Raw genomic sequence first — 18,552 nt, forward strand, 5'->3', positions numbered from 1 at the left:
TTTGAATAAAATGAATGTAGAATTTAATAAAAGTGAAGAGGAAGAAGCTCTTTTTAAGAACCGGCTGTTTTCAGGGTTGAATTTTGAGTTGTTTAGTGAATTGTGGTGCTATAATTTGGAATATGCCTAAATTGTAATTCTAGACCAGATCATACTATTACTACTAAGTCAGCACACTGCTCGTTCAAAACAGCGTGTCAGAGTAGGAATCGAATAGCTGGAATACTATGATGAACCAGTGTGTTGCGTACCAGCAGTACAGTCTCAGAAAATGTATGAACCAGAGGAATGACATGCTAAAGAAGAAAGTTTTCTAGCTCCCCTGCTATTTCGCGCCAATATTCAGTCAGGCTATTATACTTGATACGCAGCAGTAATCCCATCTATCGGAGTTGAGCGGCAGCATAAGAGACAAAGAAGATCACAACAAACGACGGTCAATGTAATGTTATTGTTGATCAATGTTATGCGCTTTCGATATTGTAGGCCTTCATATTCAGTTTTCTTCCGACTCTGATATACCACTCTTATCTAACCTTGTATTCTCTATAACTCTTGTTATGTAGTACTTTTTGATAGGACCAATATTAACATAGGTATTTAAAAATTAAATTTTAAGCACCTTCCCCTAAACTATAATTTCATCCAGGGTGAATAAAGTTGTTCAGAACTTAGACTGTAGTTTCTTATTCCCCAACTCTATATATAGATTTTAATTAAATTCTGTTTTCCCATTTTCTCGTGGCTCCATGTTGATAGGGACTTAGCAACAAAAATACGAGGGTTGGGGCAAAAGTCATGGCAACTATTTTTTTTCTTGAAGATACCAGTCCGGTTGGAAAATGTGACATATACAGACGAAAGGACAAGGTGTTAACTACATGTGTGGACAATGAATAGCACTAAAATATTGTAACACACTAATTTATCTAGGTAATATACAGGGCAATATGCTATTTCCGGTGCAAAAGAATGACAACACAGTACACATAAAGTTGACATGACAAACCTGGGCATAAAGACCCTCAGAGTAGTCCCCTGCTACTGACACCACATGCTGCCAACGATGTGGGAGGCGCTGAATACCATCTGCCTCAGCATTTGCTGCATCATGTGTGAATCGGATCACCTGTTGGCTCACATCATTAGCAATGTCCTCTCGTGTTGCAAACCGCCTACCACGTAGTGGTTCCTTAATCTTTTGAATGAGATCAAAGTCACAGGGCGAAATGTCGGGAGAGTACGGTGCGTGCTCCAATTCTTCCCATCCCCAACGTTGCAGTAGCTGCCCTACACACTCTGCTTTATGTGGTTTTGCATTGTCGTGCAGGTTTATTGCACTGTCCACAAGATCCGGATATTTCTCCTGAACGCTACATCGTACCTGTCGCACCAGGAAGTCCCTGTAGTACTGTGCGGTCACTGTTCTGCTATGTGGAACAAAGTGGCAAACAATGACACCCCTGACGTCATACACGACGATCACCATCAATTTGACTGGGGAAGGATTCTGACGGACCTTCTGCCTCCTTGGTGATCCAGCATGTCGCCACTCCGCGGACTGATGCCCAAAATTCATCGATGGCGATTATTCGTGACAAGAATTGATTGTTGTCCTGTTGCCAGCATGCAAGGTGGTCGGAGCATATTGCATAGCGCACCCACCTTTGAACTTCTGTCAGTGCATGCGGTACCCACCGGGATGTGATTTTGCGCAGTTGCAGCTCATTACGCAATATCCTGTGGACAGTGCGTTTCTCGATACCACTTGCCCCGTCTAACTCCAGTAATGTCCATCGTCTGTCTTCATCCAGGAGCTGCTCGATGACGGCACGTGCGACTTTGGTCCGCACATTGACAAGTCGTCTCGAACGTCGCTCATTACTGGTTGACAAACGTCCTTGCTGAAACTTTCCTACCCACCGTGCTACTGTACGGTATGGTAGGGCATTATTCCCAAGGGCTTCCACTAATTAACTGTGACATTCCATTGCATTTCTCCCTTGGAGAAAGGCTATTTTGATGTAAACGTGCAACATGGGTTACTTCCATCTCGCACGACACTCACCAACTGACTGATTTTACAGCCCTCACTTTGCTACTACCAGCTATCACAGAGCCATCTGTTGGCATACACACTATGCCTGCAGAACTTCCACACGGCACATATATGTTTTTGATCCATTCACATATCTACAAGAAAAAAAAAAAGTTGCCATGACTTTTAACCCAATCCTCATACAAATTCTTGAATATCTGTGTTATTAAAGCCGGTACCTACAGTAACAATGTATGACATAAATGATCGGAAATTTAATTGTATATAACTTTAGTTATGCAGTATTTAGGTCTTCCCCTATACTACCATTTCGTTCAGCGTGAGTAAAATTATGTATAGCCTAGATTGTAGTGGCTCATCCCTCGATTTCACATACCGATTTTCAGTAAATTCTCTTCAGCCGTTTTCTTGTGATGCGTATACATACATACATTCATTCAGACAGACAGACAGACAGACAGACAGACAGACAGACAGACAGACAGAAATTACGGAAAAGTAAATAGTGCATTTCCTTGTTACTATGGACATGACCAATACAGAAATACCAATCTTTTCAAATTCTGAGCAATGTACACACAAAACTCTTATATAGATATAGATGAAGGATGTGTGTGGGAATGAATGTATATCATGCTGTACAGTGCTCAGATGGTGTGGGGCATTTCATAATTTATGAGTAAGGACTTGCCAAAATGCATTCAGGTACAGTGGACAGCTTGATGATAAATTGAAAAAGAGAAAACAATCAAGGTATGCTGCTTCGCAAGCAACAGTGAGTCTGTGATACTACTGAAGAATGGTACCACCGCCAACCACAGATGTTGTTCACTCAGGATATCTTTCATGAAGTGGACTGCTGGGACACTTGCTTTAACAAACTAGATGACTATATTTAGGTAGCTGTATCATCTGTACATCATTTTTAACTTCCTGTATGTTTATGCATTCCAAAGAGTAAACCATTACAGAAACCAGTAAAGTCTCAAATTATTTTGGGCAACCCTTATACAATCGGAAACATGGATTATTTAAGTGTTTATGTGAAGCAGCAGAATAGATTGCTAATTTGCAGTAGGGCTAAACCATAGAATACAGGACATTTTGTGTACCTCATTATGTACATAAATGTGCCTTGTTTTTATTTCAATCAAAGTGATTAATTTTCCTTTGAATTAGTACTATTCAATTGCAAAAGTATGTACTGCTCCCAAAAATATTTCTTGGCAAAATTAACAGATTGATAGACTTGTCATGAATAGGGAAAACGATTCATTGCAATTAAAATATCTGGAGAGGTCATGGAAAGTTTGGATATATTACAATGAAATATCTTGGAAGTCACAATATCAACTCGTATCCAGATTACCTCAACCAAGAGCTCTGAACAACACGCAACACATGAAAAGCAAATAAAATGTAACGAAGGAACCCTTTCTAACATTATCTTTGAGAATATATTGAAAATATGCTGACATTGGCTAGAAAATAATGTGTTGAGGTATATGTCATGCCAATAACCATTGATTACAAAATTAATATATCAGATGATTTATTCATTACTCTCTGCTAGTGGTATCAGAAGTGGTAAAACCTTGGGTATATGTATAAAAATAGTGACATCCTTCAAGTGGAAAGATTCATAAAAATCATGCATTGAACTCGGAAGACACAAAAGTGATGTCCTTTTACTGTCACATCCATAATCATGTGTAGCCTAATTAATTTTTCCTATTATTAAATCATCGGTAGGAAACAATTTCATTAGTTAGGTTATTGAGCAAATATAGCTCTATTGTTTCCAGGTTAGTGAAGATTAAAATTTATATTTAAAAGAAATTATCACAAATTTTACTTAATACAAGAAATGAATTTCCTTTTAAACTTGTATTGTCAATAGTATAATCTTTAAAGTTCTTAATAAAGAATTCCACTACTTGTATTGTAAAGGTGGAATTTTTGATTGAGAATCTTAAAGATTACAAACTGTAATGTTGCAACTGGTGGGATGTCCTTTTGCCTGGTAGGCTCTTAAGTGGTACAGAACCGAGAATAAAGAATAGTTACTGTGGTTACTGTTCTTTGAGCTTCTTATTTCTCGAATATTTCAAAATCCTCATTTTATTCCTGCACTAGAATCTACTGCCTAACAAAAAACGTTTAAGCACCCAGAATGAGTGGTCCAATGTTGTCCCATTTCAGTATATGTGCATTCCATTGATGTGTGAGTGAATTATTATATTTATAAGGATCTGTAATGTGTAGAACACCCACCAGAGTGCATTCGTGATGACACCATCCTGTTGTTGATAAGTTGTTATCAGTCAACTGCTGTGAGTCAGACAGTTAAGCAAGACTCGCAGAGAGAACTACGTACAGTATGAAGCACCCACGATGCCTCGCAGTCGGGTTAGACAGTCTATCCAGCAATTGACAGCATTTGACAGAGGCTGCGTTGCGGGACTGCATGAAGCTGGTTTGTAATATTGTGCAATTGCCAGGCATGTGGGGCATTCAGATGTCACAGTGGCCCGACGTTAGACTCAGTGGGTACATGAGGGCACTCAGTCACGTTGTGCAGGTTTGGGTCGACCAGGAAGCACCATCCCGAGGGAGGATCATCATATGGTGTGCCAAGCATTGCGCGATCCCATAACTTCGGCACCCACCATCCGCGAACATGTACTAGAGACTCTGCAGCATCCTGAAAGTTCTCACACGGTGTCTTGATGACTTGGATCCGCCCTGTCGTTTGCCATTGACACCAGAACACCAACACCTGCGTTTGAAGTGGTGCCTTTGCCAGGAGGCATGGACAGAGGACGACTGGCTTTGCATCACATAAACTGTTGAGTCCCGCTTCTCCATAACCTCCGATGACCATCGTGTGTAGGTTTTTATTTTGCTATTTGCTTTACGTCGCACCGACACAGATAGGTCTTATGGCGACGATGGGACAGGAAAGGCCTAGGAATGGGAAGGAAGTGGCCGTGGCCTTAATTAAGGCACAGCCCCAGCATTTGCCTGGTGTGAAAATGGGAAACCACGGATAAACATTTTCAGGGCTGCCGACAGTGGGGTTCGAACCCACTATTTCCTGGATGCGAGCTCACAGCTGCACGCTCCTAACCGCACGGCCAACTCGCCCGGTCGTGTGCAGGTTTGGCGTCAAGGGCAGAGGGCAGATCCTTCCCATATTGTGGAAAGACACACAGGCATAATCCCTGGCATCATGGTGTGAGGAGCTGTAGGATATGCGTTCAGGTCACCTCTAATAGTGCTTCAGCAGACTTTGACGGCACAGTGATACGTGACAGACATTCTGCGTCTGCACGTCCTACCTGTTATGACATAGCACCCTGGGACAGTGTTCTAACAAGATAATGCATGTCCACACACTGCACATGTGTCTATGAACTACCTAGAGCATGTTGAGGTCGTCGCATTGCCGGCAAGATCCCTGGACCTCTCCATCATTGAACACATGTGGAAGGGGACTCCGTCTCAGTACCAAGCTGTGGGATCTGGAGGGACAGCTGCAACAGCTATGGATGAACTTGCCTCATGAGAGGATCCAAAGGCTGTTTGACACCATTCCAAACCACATAAGGGCATGCATTGCGGCCAGCAGGAGTGCGACACCCTACCGAACTGACACCAGCATTCCACCTGTAACTGCCAGTGGCCTTGTCTCTTTCATCCCATGTTCTAATCAGTTCAGTAAAGGCACCTGGTCTTTAACCATATGTAGTTTCATTCGCTTTCGACCACTCCTTCTGGTTGCTTAACTTCTTTTTGTCAGGCAGTGTATATTTGATTTGAAATCACTTTTTAGAAATTACATTGAATTTCTTCATTGTTGACACCCATTATGTAGTTATGATAAAAAGTAACAATGAATGATAACAGCTTAACTACTGTTTTTGATGGTAAACAAATTATTTGATTGGAGTCCTTTCAACCAATTTTGATTGGCTATGTTCAGTAAATAACTAGTGGATCAGGAACAAGACAACATTCAGAACAAATAACAGAAAACTTAATAGAATTCAATGTAGAAACAAAAATTCAGCACACATACTGTACATATATAGCATATGTGGTGTTAGAAATCTCCAATCCAGGGAATGTGCCAAATCTTATAATGACCGAAAAAAAAGTCAAGATTTTGAAGTGAAGTTGTCAAAAAACATCAGAGAACTCAAACATAAAGCAAAGGCTGCATTTGCTAGGCATGCTGTAGGTACAGGACACAAATACCCAGACATTAACACAAGCATGGTAATTCTCAACATCAGGTCTAAGGGACACATCCCTAGTACCTGTGAACGATATGAAAAATATGCACACTGTGTTTCCAAGCATCAACATTCTCAATGAACTGACACAATTCAAATTACATGTACTGTATGACCACATCATTCAAAATTGTCTTCGTAACCATGATGTTGGTTACTTACATAAGACATCTAGTGTTCCTGTCCTGGAAGTTAGTTCCTGAAGGTGACCAATCAAAATTGATTCCAAGTGCTTCAGTGAGGTAAGTTTGTTACCATCAAGAATAGTTGTGAAGTCATTACCATTTATTGACTTTGAAATCCATGCAATTGCTTTAGACAAGATTGTTGCACATCATATTCTAATGCAATATAACATGTTAAAATTCCAGAATTTCAGAGGAAGAAGCAGACGACACTGCTGATTCTTTGGATATAAAGCCGCCACAAGCAGCAATAATTCATCACCACAAGAGTAGTTCAAGAAATGTAGGCAGTAAGCGGGACAAACACTTGGATCGTGAAAGTAGCAGTAGACGTGAACATGTGAGTTAACCATAGCTTATACATCTACAAATTTTAATGAAGTTTTTTAATCTGTAATTTTGTACTCTTTGTTTTTGTAGTCTGAGTTCTGTTGAACTGTTACATTTTAGTGGTCAAAAGCACAAGTTTATTTCAATTCTACTTTGTTGTATTGTTAGTAAATTGATATTTTAAATTGGAAAATTATTATATTACTTAAGTCATATTGTGGCCTTGTGAATACAAGGATGTTGGAGCAATGAGAGCACTATAAGGAACATTATGAACAGGTAATTGGTGACATAGTTTGCTTTTGACTGTGGATAGTGAGAATTATGTGGGTCATGCTTAAATTAATGAGCAACAAGAAAAAATAAATAAATTGGAATCCATCTATCAGGTATAACCAATTGCATAATCACACAGTGCATTGTGGTATTGTCATCATTAACCGCTTAGTGCAGTGGATTTAAATGCCCGGTCGTCTCTGTGCTGTGGGAAGTGTTCTGAGCGTGGTGTTTAAACTTTCCCAGGCTCGTGCAAGGCTTTATACAAAACAATGCATCTTTGGTGCTATTTTATGTATTTCAATAAAACTTTCACATGCATGTTGAGAAAACTCCATTCCTTTAGAAAATATGATGCTATTTTACCTCATCAGTTGAGTTTGGTGTGGAACATCTTGAAGCATCCCTCAATGCAGAGACCTGCTTCGCAGTCTGGACACCGAAACACTGTCTCTCTCCGAATGTTCTGTTTGAAGTACACAACACAATTGGAAAAATTTTCAATTTTGGAGAGTCCCTGATGTGTATCAAGTGCCTCATTGTTGAAATGCATAAAATTACTGATTGATTCAGATACATTAGTTGAAATAACTGACCCAAAAATTGGCGTAGACAGAATGGAGCTTTTAGAAAAATAGCTTTGTAGTGTAGGCTTTTGTATTATAGCCATTAGCATATAAAGAGCAATCACAACATATATCTCGTCCTTTGTGACTGGTTTCCAATCCCGCATTCTGGAACAAAATGCTAATAAGCCCCTAGATCGGATTCTTTCCTCAGCGTATAAAACTTGTTTCACGAAATATTAGTTTCACTACCTTGCCCGTAAAGAACGTCTTAAAATCCGTCACTTCGGGGCCGATGACCTAGAAGTTAGGCCCCTTTAAACAACAAGCATCATCACCATCATCATCATCAAAATCCGTTACACCATCACATTTTTCCCCAACTGCTTCATTCTGAGGTCCTGGGTTCCCTATAAACTGTTCTATTTGACCCACGTAATGAGACATGTTTTCTCACCGAAATGTATTAGCCGTTCTGCGCACTGTCAATCGTATCTGATTCCGAACTGAGGACTTTGCGTACAGCGATGTCAACCACATCACTCAAATCACCACCTGAATTTAACAAACTTTCGTCAGAACCACTCAACTGTTCTAAAACATCCTCTATTTTCAAGCTCGATAACCTGCACTTGTTTATCAAAGCTATCTCTACTCAAGATCGACGGAATGCAAGATGTGTGATACGGAAAAAGGACGGGAAAAAATAGTCTCGAGAGCCCTGAATAGATAAAATTTATGATCCTGTTGTCAGGCAGGTTCTTCCCCGAGAGGAAATGAAGGTATAATGTAGGAAGGGTGCATAGTAGTCGCCAAATAGCAGGCAAGAACAGTGCTTGCCCCTGGTGGGAGAGATAAACATTCCTTGAAATATCACTTGAATTTCAGTTACAAAACACTATCGAAATGGGGATCAAGGTATATCGTTCGAAAGCTCAAACCTTTCGCTTCAAGGAGAAATGAGTTAAAAATACAAACAGCTTCGATCATAACCACTAGATCTCAGTAGAGTACACACGTGTACCATGTGAGCAGTGTTCATCACTCCACCGCACGCAATGCTCACTGCATGACGAGCAGTGCTCTGCACTCCACGCTGACAGGTTAACTTTGATTGCTTGAGCACAGAAAGGTATTACAAAATGACTGACTGTAATGTTATATTTTGGCAACTAGCTGTCATTAAATTCCTTATTATTGAGGAAATTCCTGAAGCGGACTTTGGCATGTTTGGGGGATGTGTACATGGGCAGATTTAGAAGATGAATGAAATATTTCAAAGATGAAACTGCAAGTATCCAAGATGGCTTTGTAGCCATGGTGTGTAAACTCTACTGAATTCAACATGAAAAGAGTTCTCACTATCATTAAAGAAGATATACCTTTTGCTGTGGATACTGTTGCAGAAATACTTGCAGTAAGACACAATGCAGTATAGGAAAAGTTTGCATGCATAGGTCCTTGAAACATTTGTTATTGCTGGATCCCATGTTTATTGATGAAGGATGATAAAGTTTGGAGAACAACCATTACTGAGGACTTTCAGAATTATTGGAATGAACAAGATGATTTTCTTTATTGAGTATTGCATAGGTCAGTGATCCACGAAGTGGGAGGCATGTTTATGATGATGATGATGATGATGATGATGATGATGATGATGATGCTTGTTGTTTAAAGCGGCCTAACATCATCTAAGGTCATCTGCCCATGCGTTTAAGAAAGGAAGTTCATATGACAATATAAACTTCATCTCATTCTTGAACAGTTATGGCTATCCTCAGATTCTCAGTACAGTAAGCCAGTCAAGACCTATTCAAGACTAATATACTTTGACTAATATACTTTCATGGAAACACACTACCTACTTAGAATTTCACAAGTGCTGACCAGAAAGGCTGGCAATTGGATCCTGTCAGCATAAGTTTGGAGATAGGTGCTGTCACACGTCTTTGACTAGAGCAATTACCCCAACACGCTTTCAGACAGAACCTACCACTTGTGGTGCCAACTTCCACCTGTTGTAGCTTAATGACAATAAACCAGTTGACAATGTTACCGCCAATACCTCGCTACACTGAGAAAATAGATTCTTCCTTTTCAGATCAGTGCAAGTATACTATGAGTGAACAGTACAGTGTGCTGGACAGATGGATTTCTGCATGTTCTGAGTAGGGGTAATTAACCTTCTTTTAGTGGTAGATGTATTATCATAATCATGTACAAGTGGCTGATTGAGTGGTAAAAAGCATTGCCATGGAAGTGTTTTCATCTGCTCCGAGCAAAATCTCTATGTATAAAATTAGAGTTTTGTCTGTACATTGCTCAGAATTTAAAAGGAATGGTATTTCTATATCGGTGTTGTCCACAGTAACAAGGAAATTAACTTTTTAATTTTCTGTCATTTCTGCCTGTATGTATCTACGAATGTATGTACGTAAGTACGCACGCGCATCATGACAAAACGGTTGAAGATAATTTAATTAAAATAGGTATGTAAAGTCGGGGAATAAGTCGCTACAATCTAGACCATAAATAATTTTATTCACGCTGAGTGAAATGGTAGTTTAGGGAAAGACCTAAAATTTAATACTCAAATACTTATGTTGTTAGTGGTCCCATCGATAGATACTGCATAACTGAAGTTATATAAAATTTAATTTCCAATCATTTATGTCTTATACATTTTTACTGTACTGGCTATGATAACAGAGATACTCGTGAATTTCAATTCTTGTTGTTAAGAAAAAATGAAAAGGTTAGCACAGGATAGGGTGGCATGAAAGCTGCATCAACCCAGTCTATGGACTGATGACTCAAGCAACAACAGACTGGGGAGTTAGGTAACATTCTTTTTATAGCATGGCATTCCTCTGCTTCATACATGGTCTGATAATTACTGGCATGTGACACACTGGTTCATCACAGTATTGCAGCTATTCTATCCCTGCTGTGTTATATGTTATACTTATAGGAATGGGGAAATTGCTCACTTAACGGACAGCAGTAGAGCAGTGTTCAGTGCTGTTTGTGGCTGGATCCTTCCATTTCTGAAACTTGGCATGATTTGAAAGGCAGCCTAGTACAGTGCTGTTTGTGAAAAGTAGAAGTGAGAAACTGTGCTGTTTTTAACTCGATCGAGCGATGAGAAAATGGCTCGATAGAATTTAATGAAAATCGGTATGTAGAGTCAGGAATAAGGCACTAGGCTATAAATGGGTGAAATATTAGTTTAGGGGAAGGCCTAACATTTAATTCTCAGGTGAACTTAGATTTTTGTTGTTTAGGCAGTATCAACACCGAACCCAGTTAACATGGAAATATTGTCCAATCGTGTTAACTGGCGATGGTGGTGGTTTCTGTCTTGATTGTCATAAGGTTAAATGCCGTGTGGTCATCAGCTCATATCGACAAGAGCAATTGTGAAGATGACTATCAAAATGAGAAAAAAAAGTCATGAAGGAATGATCGCTTGAAGAATATTACAGTCTCCATTCTTCAGAATTGTAATCCCTCCCTAGCTGTTCTGTCAATCCTGGAATGCCTCAGCAGTTGGTCAGAACATCATCCTGAACTCCTTATCTCTGTGGTTATACCAAGAAAAGGTGGTTCCAGGCACAATAAGATTTTTTCTTTCAGTCGTGGTCCTAGCAGTTCACTTTTTTCCTTCATGAGACCAAGGTCTCGTTTCAGGTCACTCAACTCAGACTGTTTAAATAATTGTGGACTTACTGCATCTGTGGCTGGTGAAAAATCCATATCACCTTGCTTGTCATCGGAATTTGAGGAATCCTTAGAGTCACAGTGAGGTGAACTGGTAGGAGGTGAAGGTAGTGGAATTTCCGGTCCATGAGGAACAGGTGTCATCGCCGACTTTAAATTCGGGTACACGATACTGTCCTTGTTTCTCTTATTGAATCCTGCTATTTTACACAGGCAGAAGTAACAGTCACTGCTATGGTCCTGGGGCTTGCGCCAAACCATCCCTTTCCCAAATAGAAGGGCCTTACTTTTCCCAATTCTCCTCTCAAGGCACATTTTACAAATTACGTGGGGAGCCCACGACTTTTCCATGTCTCCTAATTTTACCTTAAAATATGGAGGAGGTTTGGATTGACAAATGCACGCAACAATAACAAAGCAAACAGCGGCCACACTAACAACAGCCAATTCGCTGTTATCACAAAGCAGCACTGAGCTGCAGTGACACATTTTCAGACAGAAAATGGCAATTGACATGAAAACTAGATGTGTTACAAAAGAAGCAATGACATTTCTGATATCAGGAGACCTTATTTAGTTAAAATCACTTATCATATGTTTTGCCACAAAAATCATGCTGGGTTGTGTATTCAGCCACATGAATGCATAACGCACAAAATCAAGTTACATTACCTCAAGTTCCATGCTGGTGTGGAAAGGTTCAGAAAATAAGTAAAAAATGACATCAGTATGATAAACATCATCCTCTCTCTCCAGTTGTCATAGAAAGACTCTCAAGTAGTAGGCAGATAGAGCCGGCTTATGTAGGCACATGGAGAGAGGAGAGGCAGAGGGGAAATTATGATGCCCCTGCACATACACACGCTGAAGAACATGCTGGAACTTAGGAGTAGAGTCTAGTGCCGATGATGTAGTCTGGTGTGCTGGCATAGAAGAAAGCTGGCAGTCTTTCGACACATTAGGTGGAGTGCGGAGGCAAAAGCTGGATGAGGCACAGGTAAGCCGAATCCGTTACAATTAGTATGCTACTGTTTGTTGTTGTTATTTTGTGGCCAACATGAAACTACAGCTACTTCTTCCAAAAATTGTTTGCCTGGCTATATAATTTTGTAAGTGAAACTTAGACTGACATGGCAACACTACTGCACCACAGTACCGATTAATATTGGTACTGAGGTACTAGTGGGCTAATTGGTGTCCTTGACATATATGCTAAGACCAGACACATGGAAAATTAACTGATATTATGCATGGATACATAAAAGAGAGCACAAAGGTCTGTGGTATTGTTCCTCTGCAAGAATGGTACAAATTTCATGGACAGAGTATTACACCACCTCACACTCTTTGTCGGAGTAGCAAGGAGAGAGGACTATAGCAGTACTATTGGAGCATTTCGTTGTAACTTTCAGGTATGAAAGGGTACAAACAGAATCTAAACATAGAATATTTCTACATTTTGAAAACAACAAACATGAATTAAAACAAAAGTGTGAGTTGATAGTATTTGATGATGTTCTTTCAAGGACAAAACACATCATTTTTTGTTTAATAGTGTGGTTTTTTACAGATCTGTTATAGTGTTATAGGTGGTATATTTACTGTTTGAGAGACTGAAAAGATTTAATGTTACATTAACTGAGTCGACACTGAAAAGTATGGCTTCCTTCTTAACAAATCATAGATGAATGTTTCTACACAGAAACCTTTCTCGAGAAATGCTTTATAGAATGGTGAGAACCGCATCAAAATCCATCCCATTAATCTAGAAATTAGCCCGAACAGACAGACAGGATGAAGGATTTTATTTTATACCATTTTCACTGACATGTCAAAATTCACGGTATTGCAGTATTTATGGATATAGCCGTATTTAGCCTAGACCTTTATGAGAAGGAATCTGACATCTTAAGAGTGAGTGTAAACACCGTCTCTATCGGGCGAGTTGGCCGTGCATTTAGGAGCGTGCAGCTGTGGGCTCGCATCTGGGAGATAGGGGGTTCGAACCCCACTGTCGGCAGCCCTGAAGATGGTTTTCCGTGGTTTCCCATTTTCACACCAGGAAAATGCTGGGACTGTACCTTAATTAAGGCCACAGCCACTTCCTTCCCATTCCTAAGCCTTTCCTGTCCCATCGTTGCCATAAGACCTATCTGTGTCGGTGCGACGTAAAGCAAATAGCAAAAAAAAAAAAAAAAACCACCAAAAAACCCCACTGTCTGTGCTGGTAGTGGCAGGGCGATGTGAAATATTGTCTTTCAGATAGGCATGATGGTGGGGGGGTTCAGATGGATGGAACAATCTATTACGAAGTTGTGCTTACATTTAGCGTTTCTTGATCGATGGTGTCATATTAGTGTCAGGAATACTTCATGGAAGGCATTAGTACACACTGTGAGCAGCACAGTGGCCGACAATGGTTGCTTAATGATCACAATTAGTGTCGTCTGGCTAGAATTGTCCATGTTAACAGACAAATCACTTGCACGTGCTGACAAGACGGCGGCAAGCAGCTCTGTAGTGATAAGAGTTCTCAGAGTTTTTTCGTGTTTTTAATGGTAAAAAGTGTAATAACTTCTGTGAAAATAGTACTGAAGCACTTCTTGACAAACCGAGAATTGTGCACGGATTTAGAAATTAAAGAATGCCTGTTAGTGGCATCTAATTGTGAAATTAATTCTTGGAGGTGGTGTGGAAGTGAAGGTCTATGGCCTACCGCAACAAGGGGTAGGGGGTGCCAGGCGGGGAGCAAGGTTGCGAAACCACCCGCACCATTACTCCACCTTGTGATACTTTCCGTTGTTCTTAGTGGAGATGTGGAATTGAACGCAGGACCAAACTCAAACGTATGTAATTCTAAAGGTTGTGTGAATCGATTATTTGTGACGTGTACATCTTGTCACTCGCCAGTTCACAGAACATGTGCAAAAATTAATACATTGCTACTGATGAAAATTAATTCAGGAGTACAGACATGGTCATGTTGGAAATGTAGTTTTCCTCAATTCTCAGAACCATTTTTTAACACAACATCAAGCAGTGTAAATAGTGAGTTGAGCAATTCAGAACGTTGGACTGCAGGTAACAGGACAGTTATGGTGTTCTCCATTTAATGCTCGTAGCCTGAAATGTGCAAAGCGAAAACAGGCAATCCAGGCCACTCTTGCCTCTTTAGACCCATCAGTTGTATGCGTTAGTGAATCCTGGCTAAATTCGTCAATATATGACACAAGTGATACCTCATTCATACACAGTATTTAGGAAAGATTGATCATGGACCTCAGGTGGAGGGACACTTATTGCGATGAAACCCGAATTCAACCCTGTGCACCTCCAGCAGCTGGAAACAAAGGGGTGGAATTCACGTGCGCTGGAAGCAAGTTTCTTTTGGCTTCTGTGCACCGATTTCCGAAGTCCCCCAGTGACATCAGTGAGGAATTACTACTGTCTCTAAGCCGTGTACAAAATATCCAACACTGATATAAAGATATATATATATATATATATATATATAACTGGGGATTTTAACTTGGAAGTGACTGGCAGCACAATTGTCCTCACCTCCCGCCTATTCCCATCAACCCATTAGCAGAAACTTTCCTTACAGCATTCTACGACCTGTTCCTTGACCGATTAATTACTGAACCAACCCGTATAATGGAAACCTCTTGCTCCACACTAGATTTATTCCTTACCAAACTACCATTCTCAGTATTGAAGACACAAGTCTTCCCCAGCTTTTCTGACCACCTAGCAGTTACAGCCACCCTAAAATACAAGAAACCACCAGTAAAAATGTGTAATAAGGAAGTCTTATAACTACAAAAAAGCTGACTGGGAACTACTATCATACCTTCTCAGAAAAGATCTACCCACCCCATTATCTTTAAACACTGTGGACATCAATTCGGTGGTGTCTAGATTGCAAGAAAGTTTCTTTCATTGTGTTGACAAAGCGGTGCCTAAAGTAAAATTCTGTATGAAGAAAATCTCTCCATGGATCACAAAAGAAATCATCAAAATGATACGCAAAAGGAATGCTGTCTACAGAAGATGGAAACAGGATACAAGCAATCTTATGTGGGACAAATATACTGTAAATGCGCGAGGAACATAACCAAGCAACTCATCCGTGAAGAATACAAAAGGTACATATACAAGATAAGTGGCAACAGCAAAGACATGTGGAAATTCCTGAATAGAAAACATGACAACTCAGCACCAAGTGCATTCTGCTCCAACGGAACAACTGTTATCTCCTCCGAGGTCATTGCCACAGCGTTCAGGGAGAAATTTAAAGGAAATTTTAATGAGCCAGGGAAAAGTACAAATATGTACCCGAACACAACTCATCCATCACCCCTCTCCTCCTCCAACCTTTACTTCACGGAGTACGAGATAATTAACAGCCTCCGAAAGACTCGACCACGTGCTGCTTCTGGGCCGGACAACATACCTGCAATTATTTTAGTGCAGTGCGTTGAAGCATTAGCCCCCTCCTTGTGCACCCTGTTCAACTTACCAATTAACAGTGGCTGTGTACCCAGTGAATGGAAGTGTGCAAACATAGTACCAATTTTCAAAAGTGGAGGAAGAGATAACATTGATAATTATAGGCCGGTGGCAATAACATAACTCATTTGTGAGAGTATGGAGCGATTAGTAGCAAGGAACGTGTTTGAATTCTTACGAGAAGGAGACCGGATGGGCTATACTCAGCATGGATTCCTCCCAGGGAGTTCTTGTGCAACCTGCTTAACAAAAGTCGTTGACGACTGGCAGTGTTACTTGGATCAACCAGGTGTGATTCAGGTAGCCTGCCTATCACTTGACTGGAGCAAAGCCTTCGACCAAGTGTCACATGAACGACTTCTGTTAAGGCTACAACAGCTTGGTATACAAGTCAGATTATTGATCTGGGTGAGGTAGGTCCTTCCCGGAAGGTCGAACACAGTGTGTGGTGTACGGAGGGGCCCGGTCACAACGTATCAAAAGTGACATCTGGTGCAATTCAAGGTTCTGTGACCGGTCCCCTGCTGCACGTCGTGTTTGTGCTTGATCTTCCCAGATGTGTAACCACAAACATTGCACAATATGCAGATGACACTGTTCTGTATAAAAGTATAAAGAACATAGAAGACAGTCAAAAACTACAATCAGACCTACAAAATTTATCTGTATGGTGTTCGAAGAATAAATGTAAATATATTAGGATAAGTAGATCAAGAAACTGTATAGAGAACACATGGACTAAATAAGAATGTAATAATAGGGAAAGGCGGTGAAACGTGTGAAGGTTAATGGAGCAACGAGGGATTTTTGGAGGAAGATCAAGTCTGTTCTTTTGACAATGGTTTCTATTGTGGGGAGGTTAGCCAAATGAAGATGGGAGCAGTAAGTTATTAGCCTTTCTGCCCGATTCTGTATTTTCTGAAGTTTGTTAACATTTGTGACTGTGGTGGGACTCCAGGCAGGAAAACCATAGTTAGTATGCGTCTTACCATACTGAGGTAGGCTGTTCGTAGGGTCCCTGATTTGAAGCCTTTTAGGTTCCTGTTAAGAAATCCCATGACTTTTATAACTTTTCGCCTTGCCCCTTCCGTCTGCAGGTTCCATTTCAAATCTTTACCTCCGAAAATCCCTCGCTGCTCCATTAACCTTCACGCGTTTCCCCGCCTTTCCCTATCCTTTTCCTCTGCCCGCAGAGGTGTTAATCTTGTCCCTCCATTTTCCCGCACCACCTCCTACCAATCCGGCTACTACGGCCGCTCCGCACATCTCTAGAATGAGCTACTACCAAAAATAAAAGCCTTGCCTCTAACAGAGTTTACAAACCATGTAAATGTAAAATATTTGTGTAGTACTGGTGTAGTAGAGGTATCCGTAGAAACTCTTACTAAAATACTGTTGTTGTAATTAGAATAGGCTTAATTGCAGTTTGGAATTGTGTAGTTCTTGTGTAGGCTATTACTTTTGATATTCAGTAATTAACAGCAGTTTTTATCCTGTCAGGGGTTGTAGGATAAAAAAAATAGAGCACGACTAAGTAATATTGTAGTGTAGTCGTATATTAATTACCTTATTGTTGTGTACTATCCCAGACAATATATCCCTCCGTTCATTTATTTTTTTGCAAATAAGTTATTTTATTTTTAATTTCATTTTTCCCCGTAAAGAATGGCTAAGGAGCGCGAGTGTACTTACTGTGGGTGTAGCGAGGCATTGAGGGGTATGAGGGAGGAGTTGGAAAGTTTGAGGGAGATAATTAGGATTCTCACAGAAGACAGGAAGGAAGATAGGACTCCCTCAAACAATGTACAGGTTACAGTAGGTGTACAAGAGGGAGGGGAAGGAAAGGGAGGAGTTGTAGAAGACAGGTGGTCTAATGTTCTAAGGGGAAGGAGATTGCAGGCTAAGGGCTCTATTCAGGATCAGAATTCAGGACAGGTGTCTGTGCGAAATCGGTACGAGTCACTCCAGGTAGAACAACAGAGGGAAGATGAGGGACAGGGAACTGTTGGTGAGATGTGTGGAAGTAGGAGGAAGGGAAAAGGTAGGAAAGGAAAACGTAGAGTAAAGGATAGGAAAAGACAGGTGGAACAGGGTCCTGGGAAGGAGAAAAGGGAGGAGGAAGTAGCTTCTGCAGCAGTGAGAGAAGATAGGGCTGACCAGGAGGGGAGGGGATCAGATGAGGTGGGTAGGGTTGAGGCTCTGGTCATGGGGGATTCCATCGTTAGACACGTGGGGAAAGTGTGTGGAGGAAAGGGTACCAGGGTAGAGTGTTATCCAGGAATTAGGTTGAGGCAGATGTTGAGGAAAGTAGAAGAGAGGGAGGAGGGGAAGGAGAAGGTGGTAGTGTTTCACGTTGGTACCAACAACGTAAGGCAAGCTGATATAAGTACCAACATAGTTGGAGATGTGTGGGATCTAGTAAATGCAGCACGGGTGAAGTTTAAGAAAGCGGAGATTGTTATTAGTGGAATACTGTGTAGAAGGGATACTGACTGGAGGGTGATTGGGGATTTAAATGAGACTATGGAGTGGGTATGTGGGAAACTGGGAGTGAAATTTCTAGATCCTAATGGGTGGGTAGGAGATAGGGATCTGCGCTCAGA

General features: G+C 40.7%; 1 protein-coding gene across 2 annotated transcripts in view; it reads left to right on the forward strand.

Annotated features, from left to right (window-relative positions):
* The window catches only part of LOC136864563 (cyclin-dependent kinase 11B), a 434,451-nt gene that overhangs the window by 57,193 nt on the left and 358,706 nt on the right, over positions 1-18,552 (forward strand). For both annotated transcript variants that reach the window (XM_067141707.2, XM_067141708.2), the window contains exon 2: positions 6,729-6,882. In XM_067141707.2, the coding sequence (XP_066997808.2) occupies positions 6,729-6,882 (154 nt within the window). The remainder of the gene's footprint in view (positions 1-6,728; positions 6,883-18,552) is intronic.

Source organism: Anabrus simplex, chromosome 2 (assembly GCF_040414725.1).
Source record: "Anabrus simplex isolate iqAnaSimp1 chromosome 2, ASM4041472v1, whole genome shotgun sequence".
Lineage (NCBI taxonomy): Eukaryota > Metazoa > Arthropoda > Insecta > Orthoptera > Tettigoniidae > Anabrus > Anabrus simplex.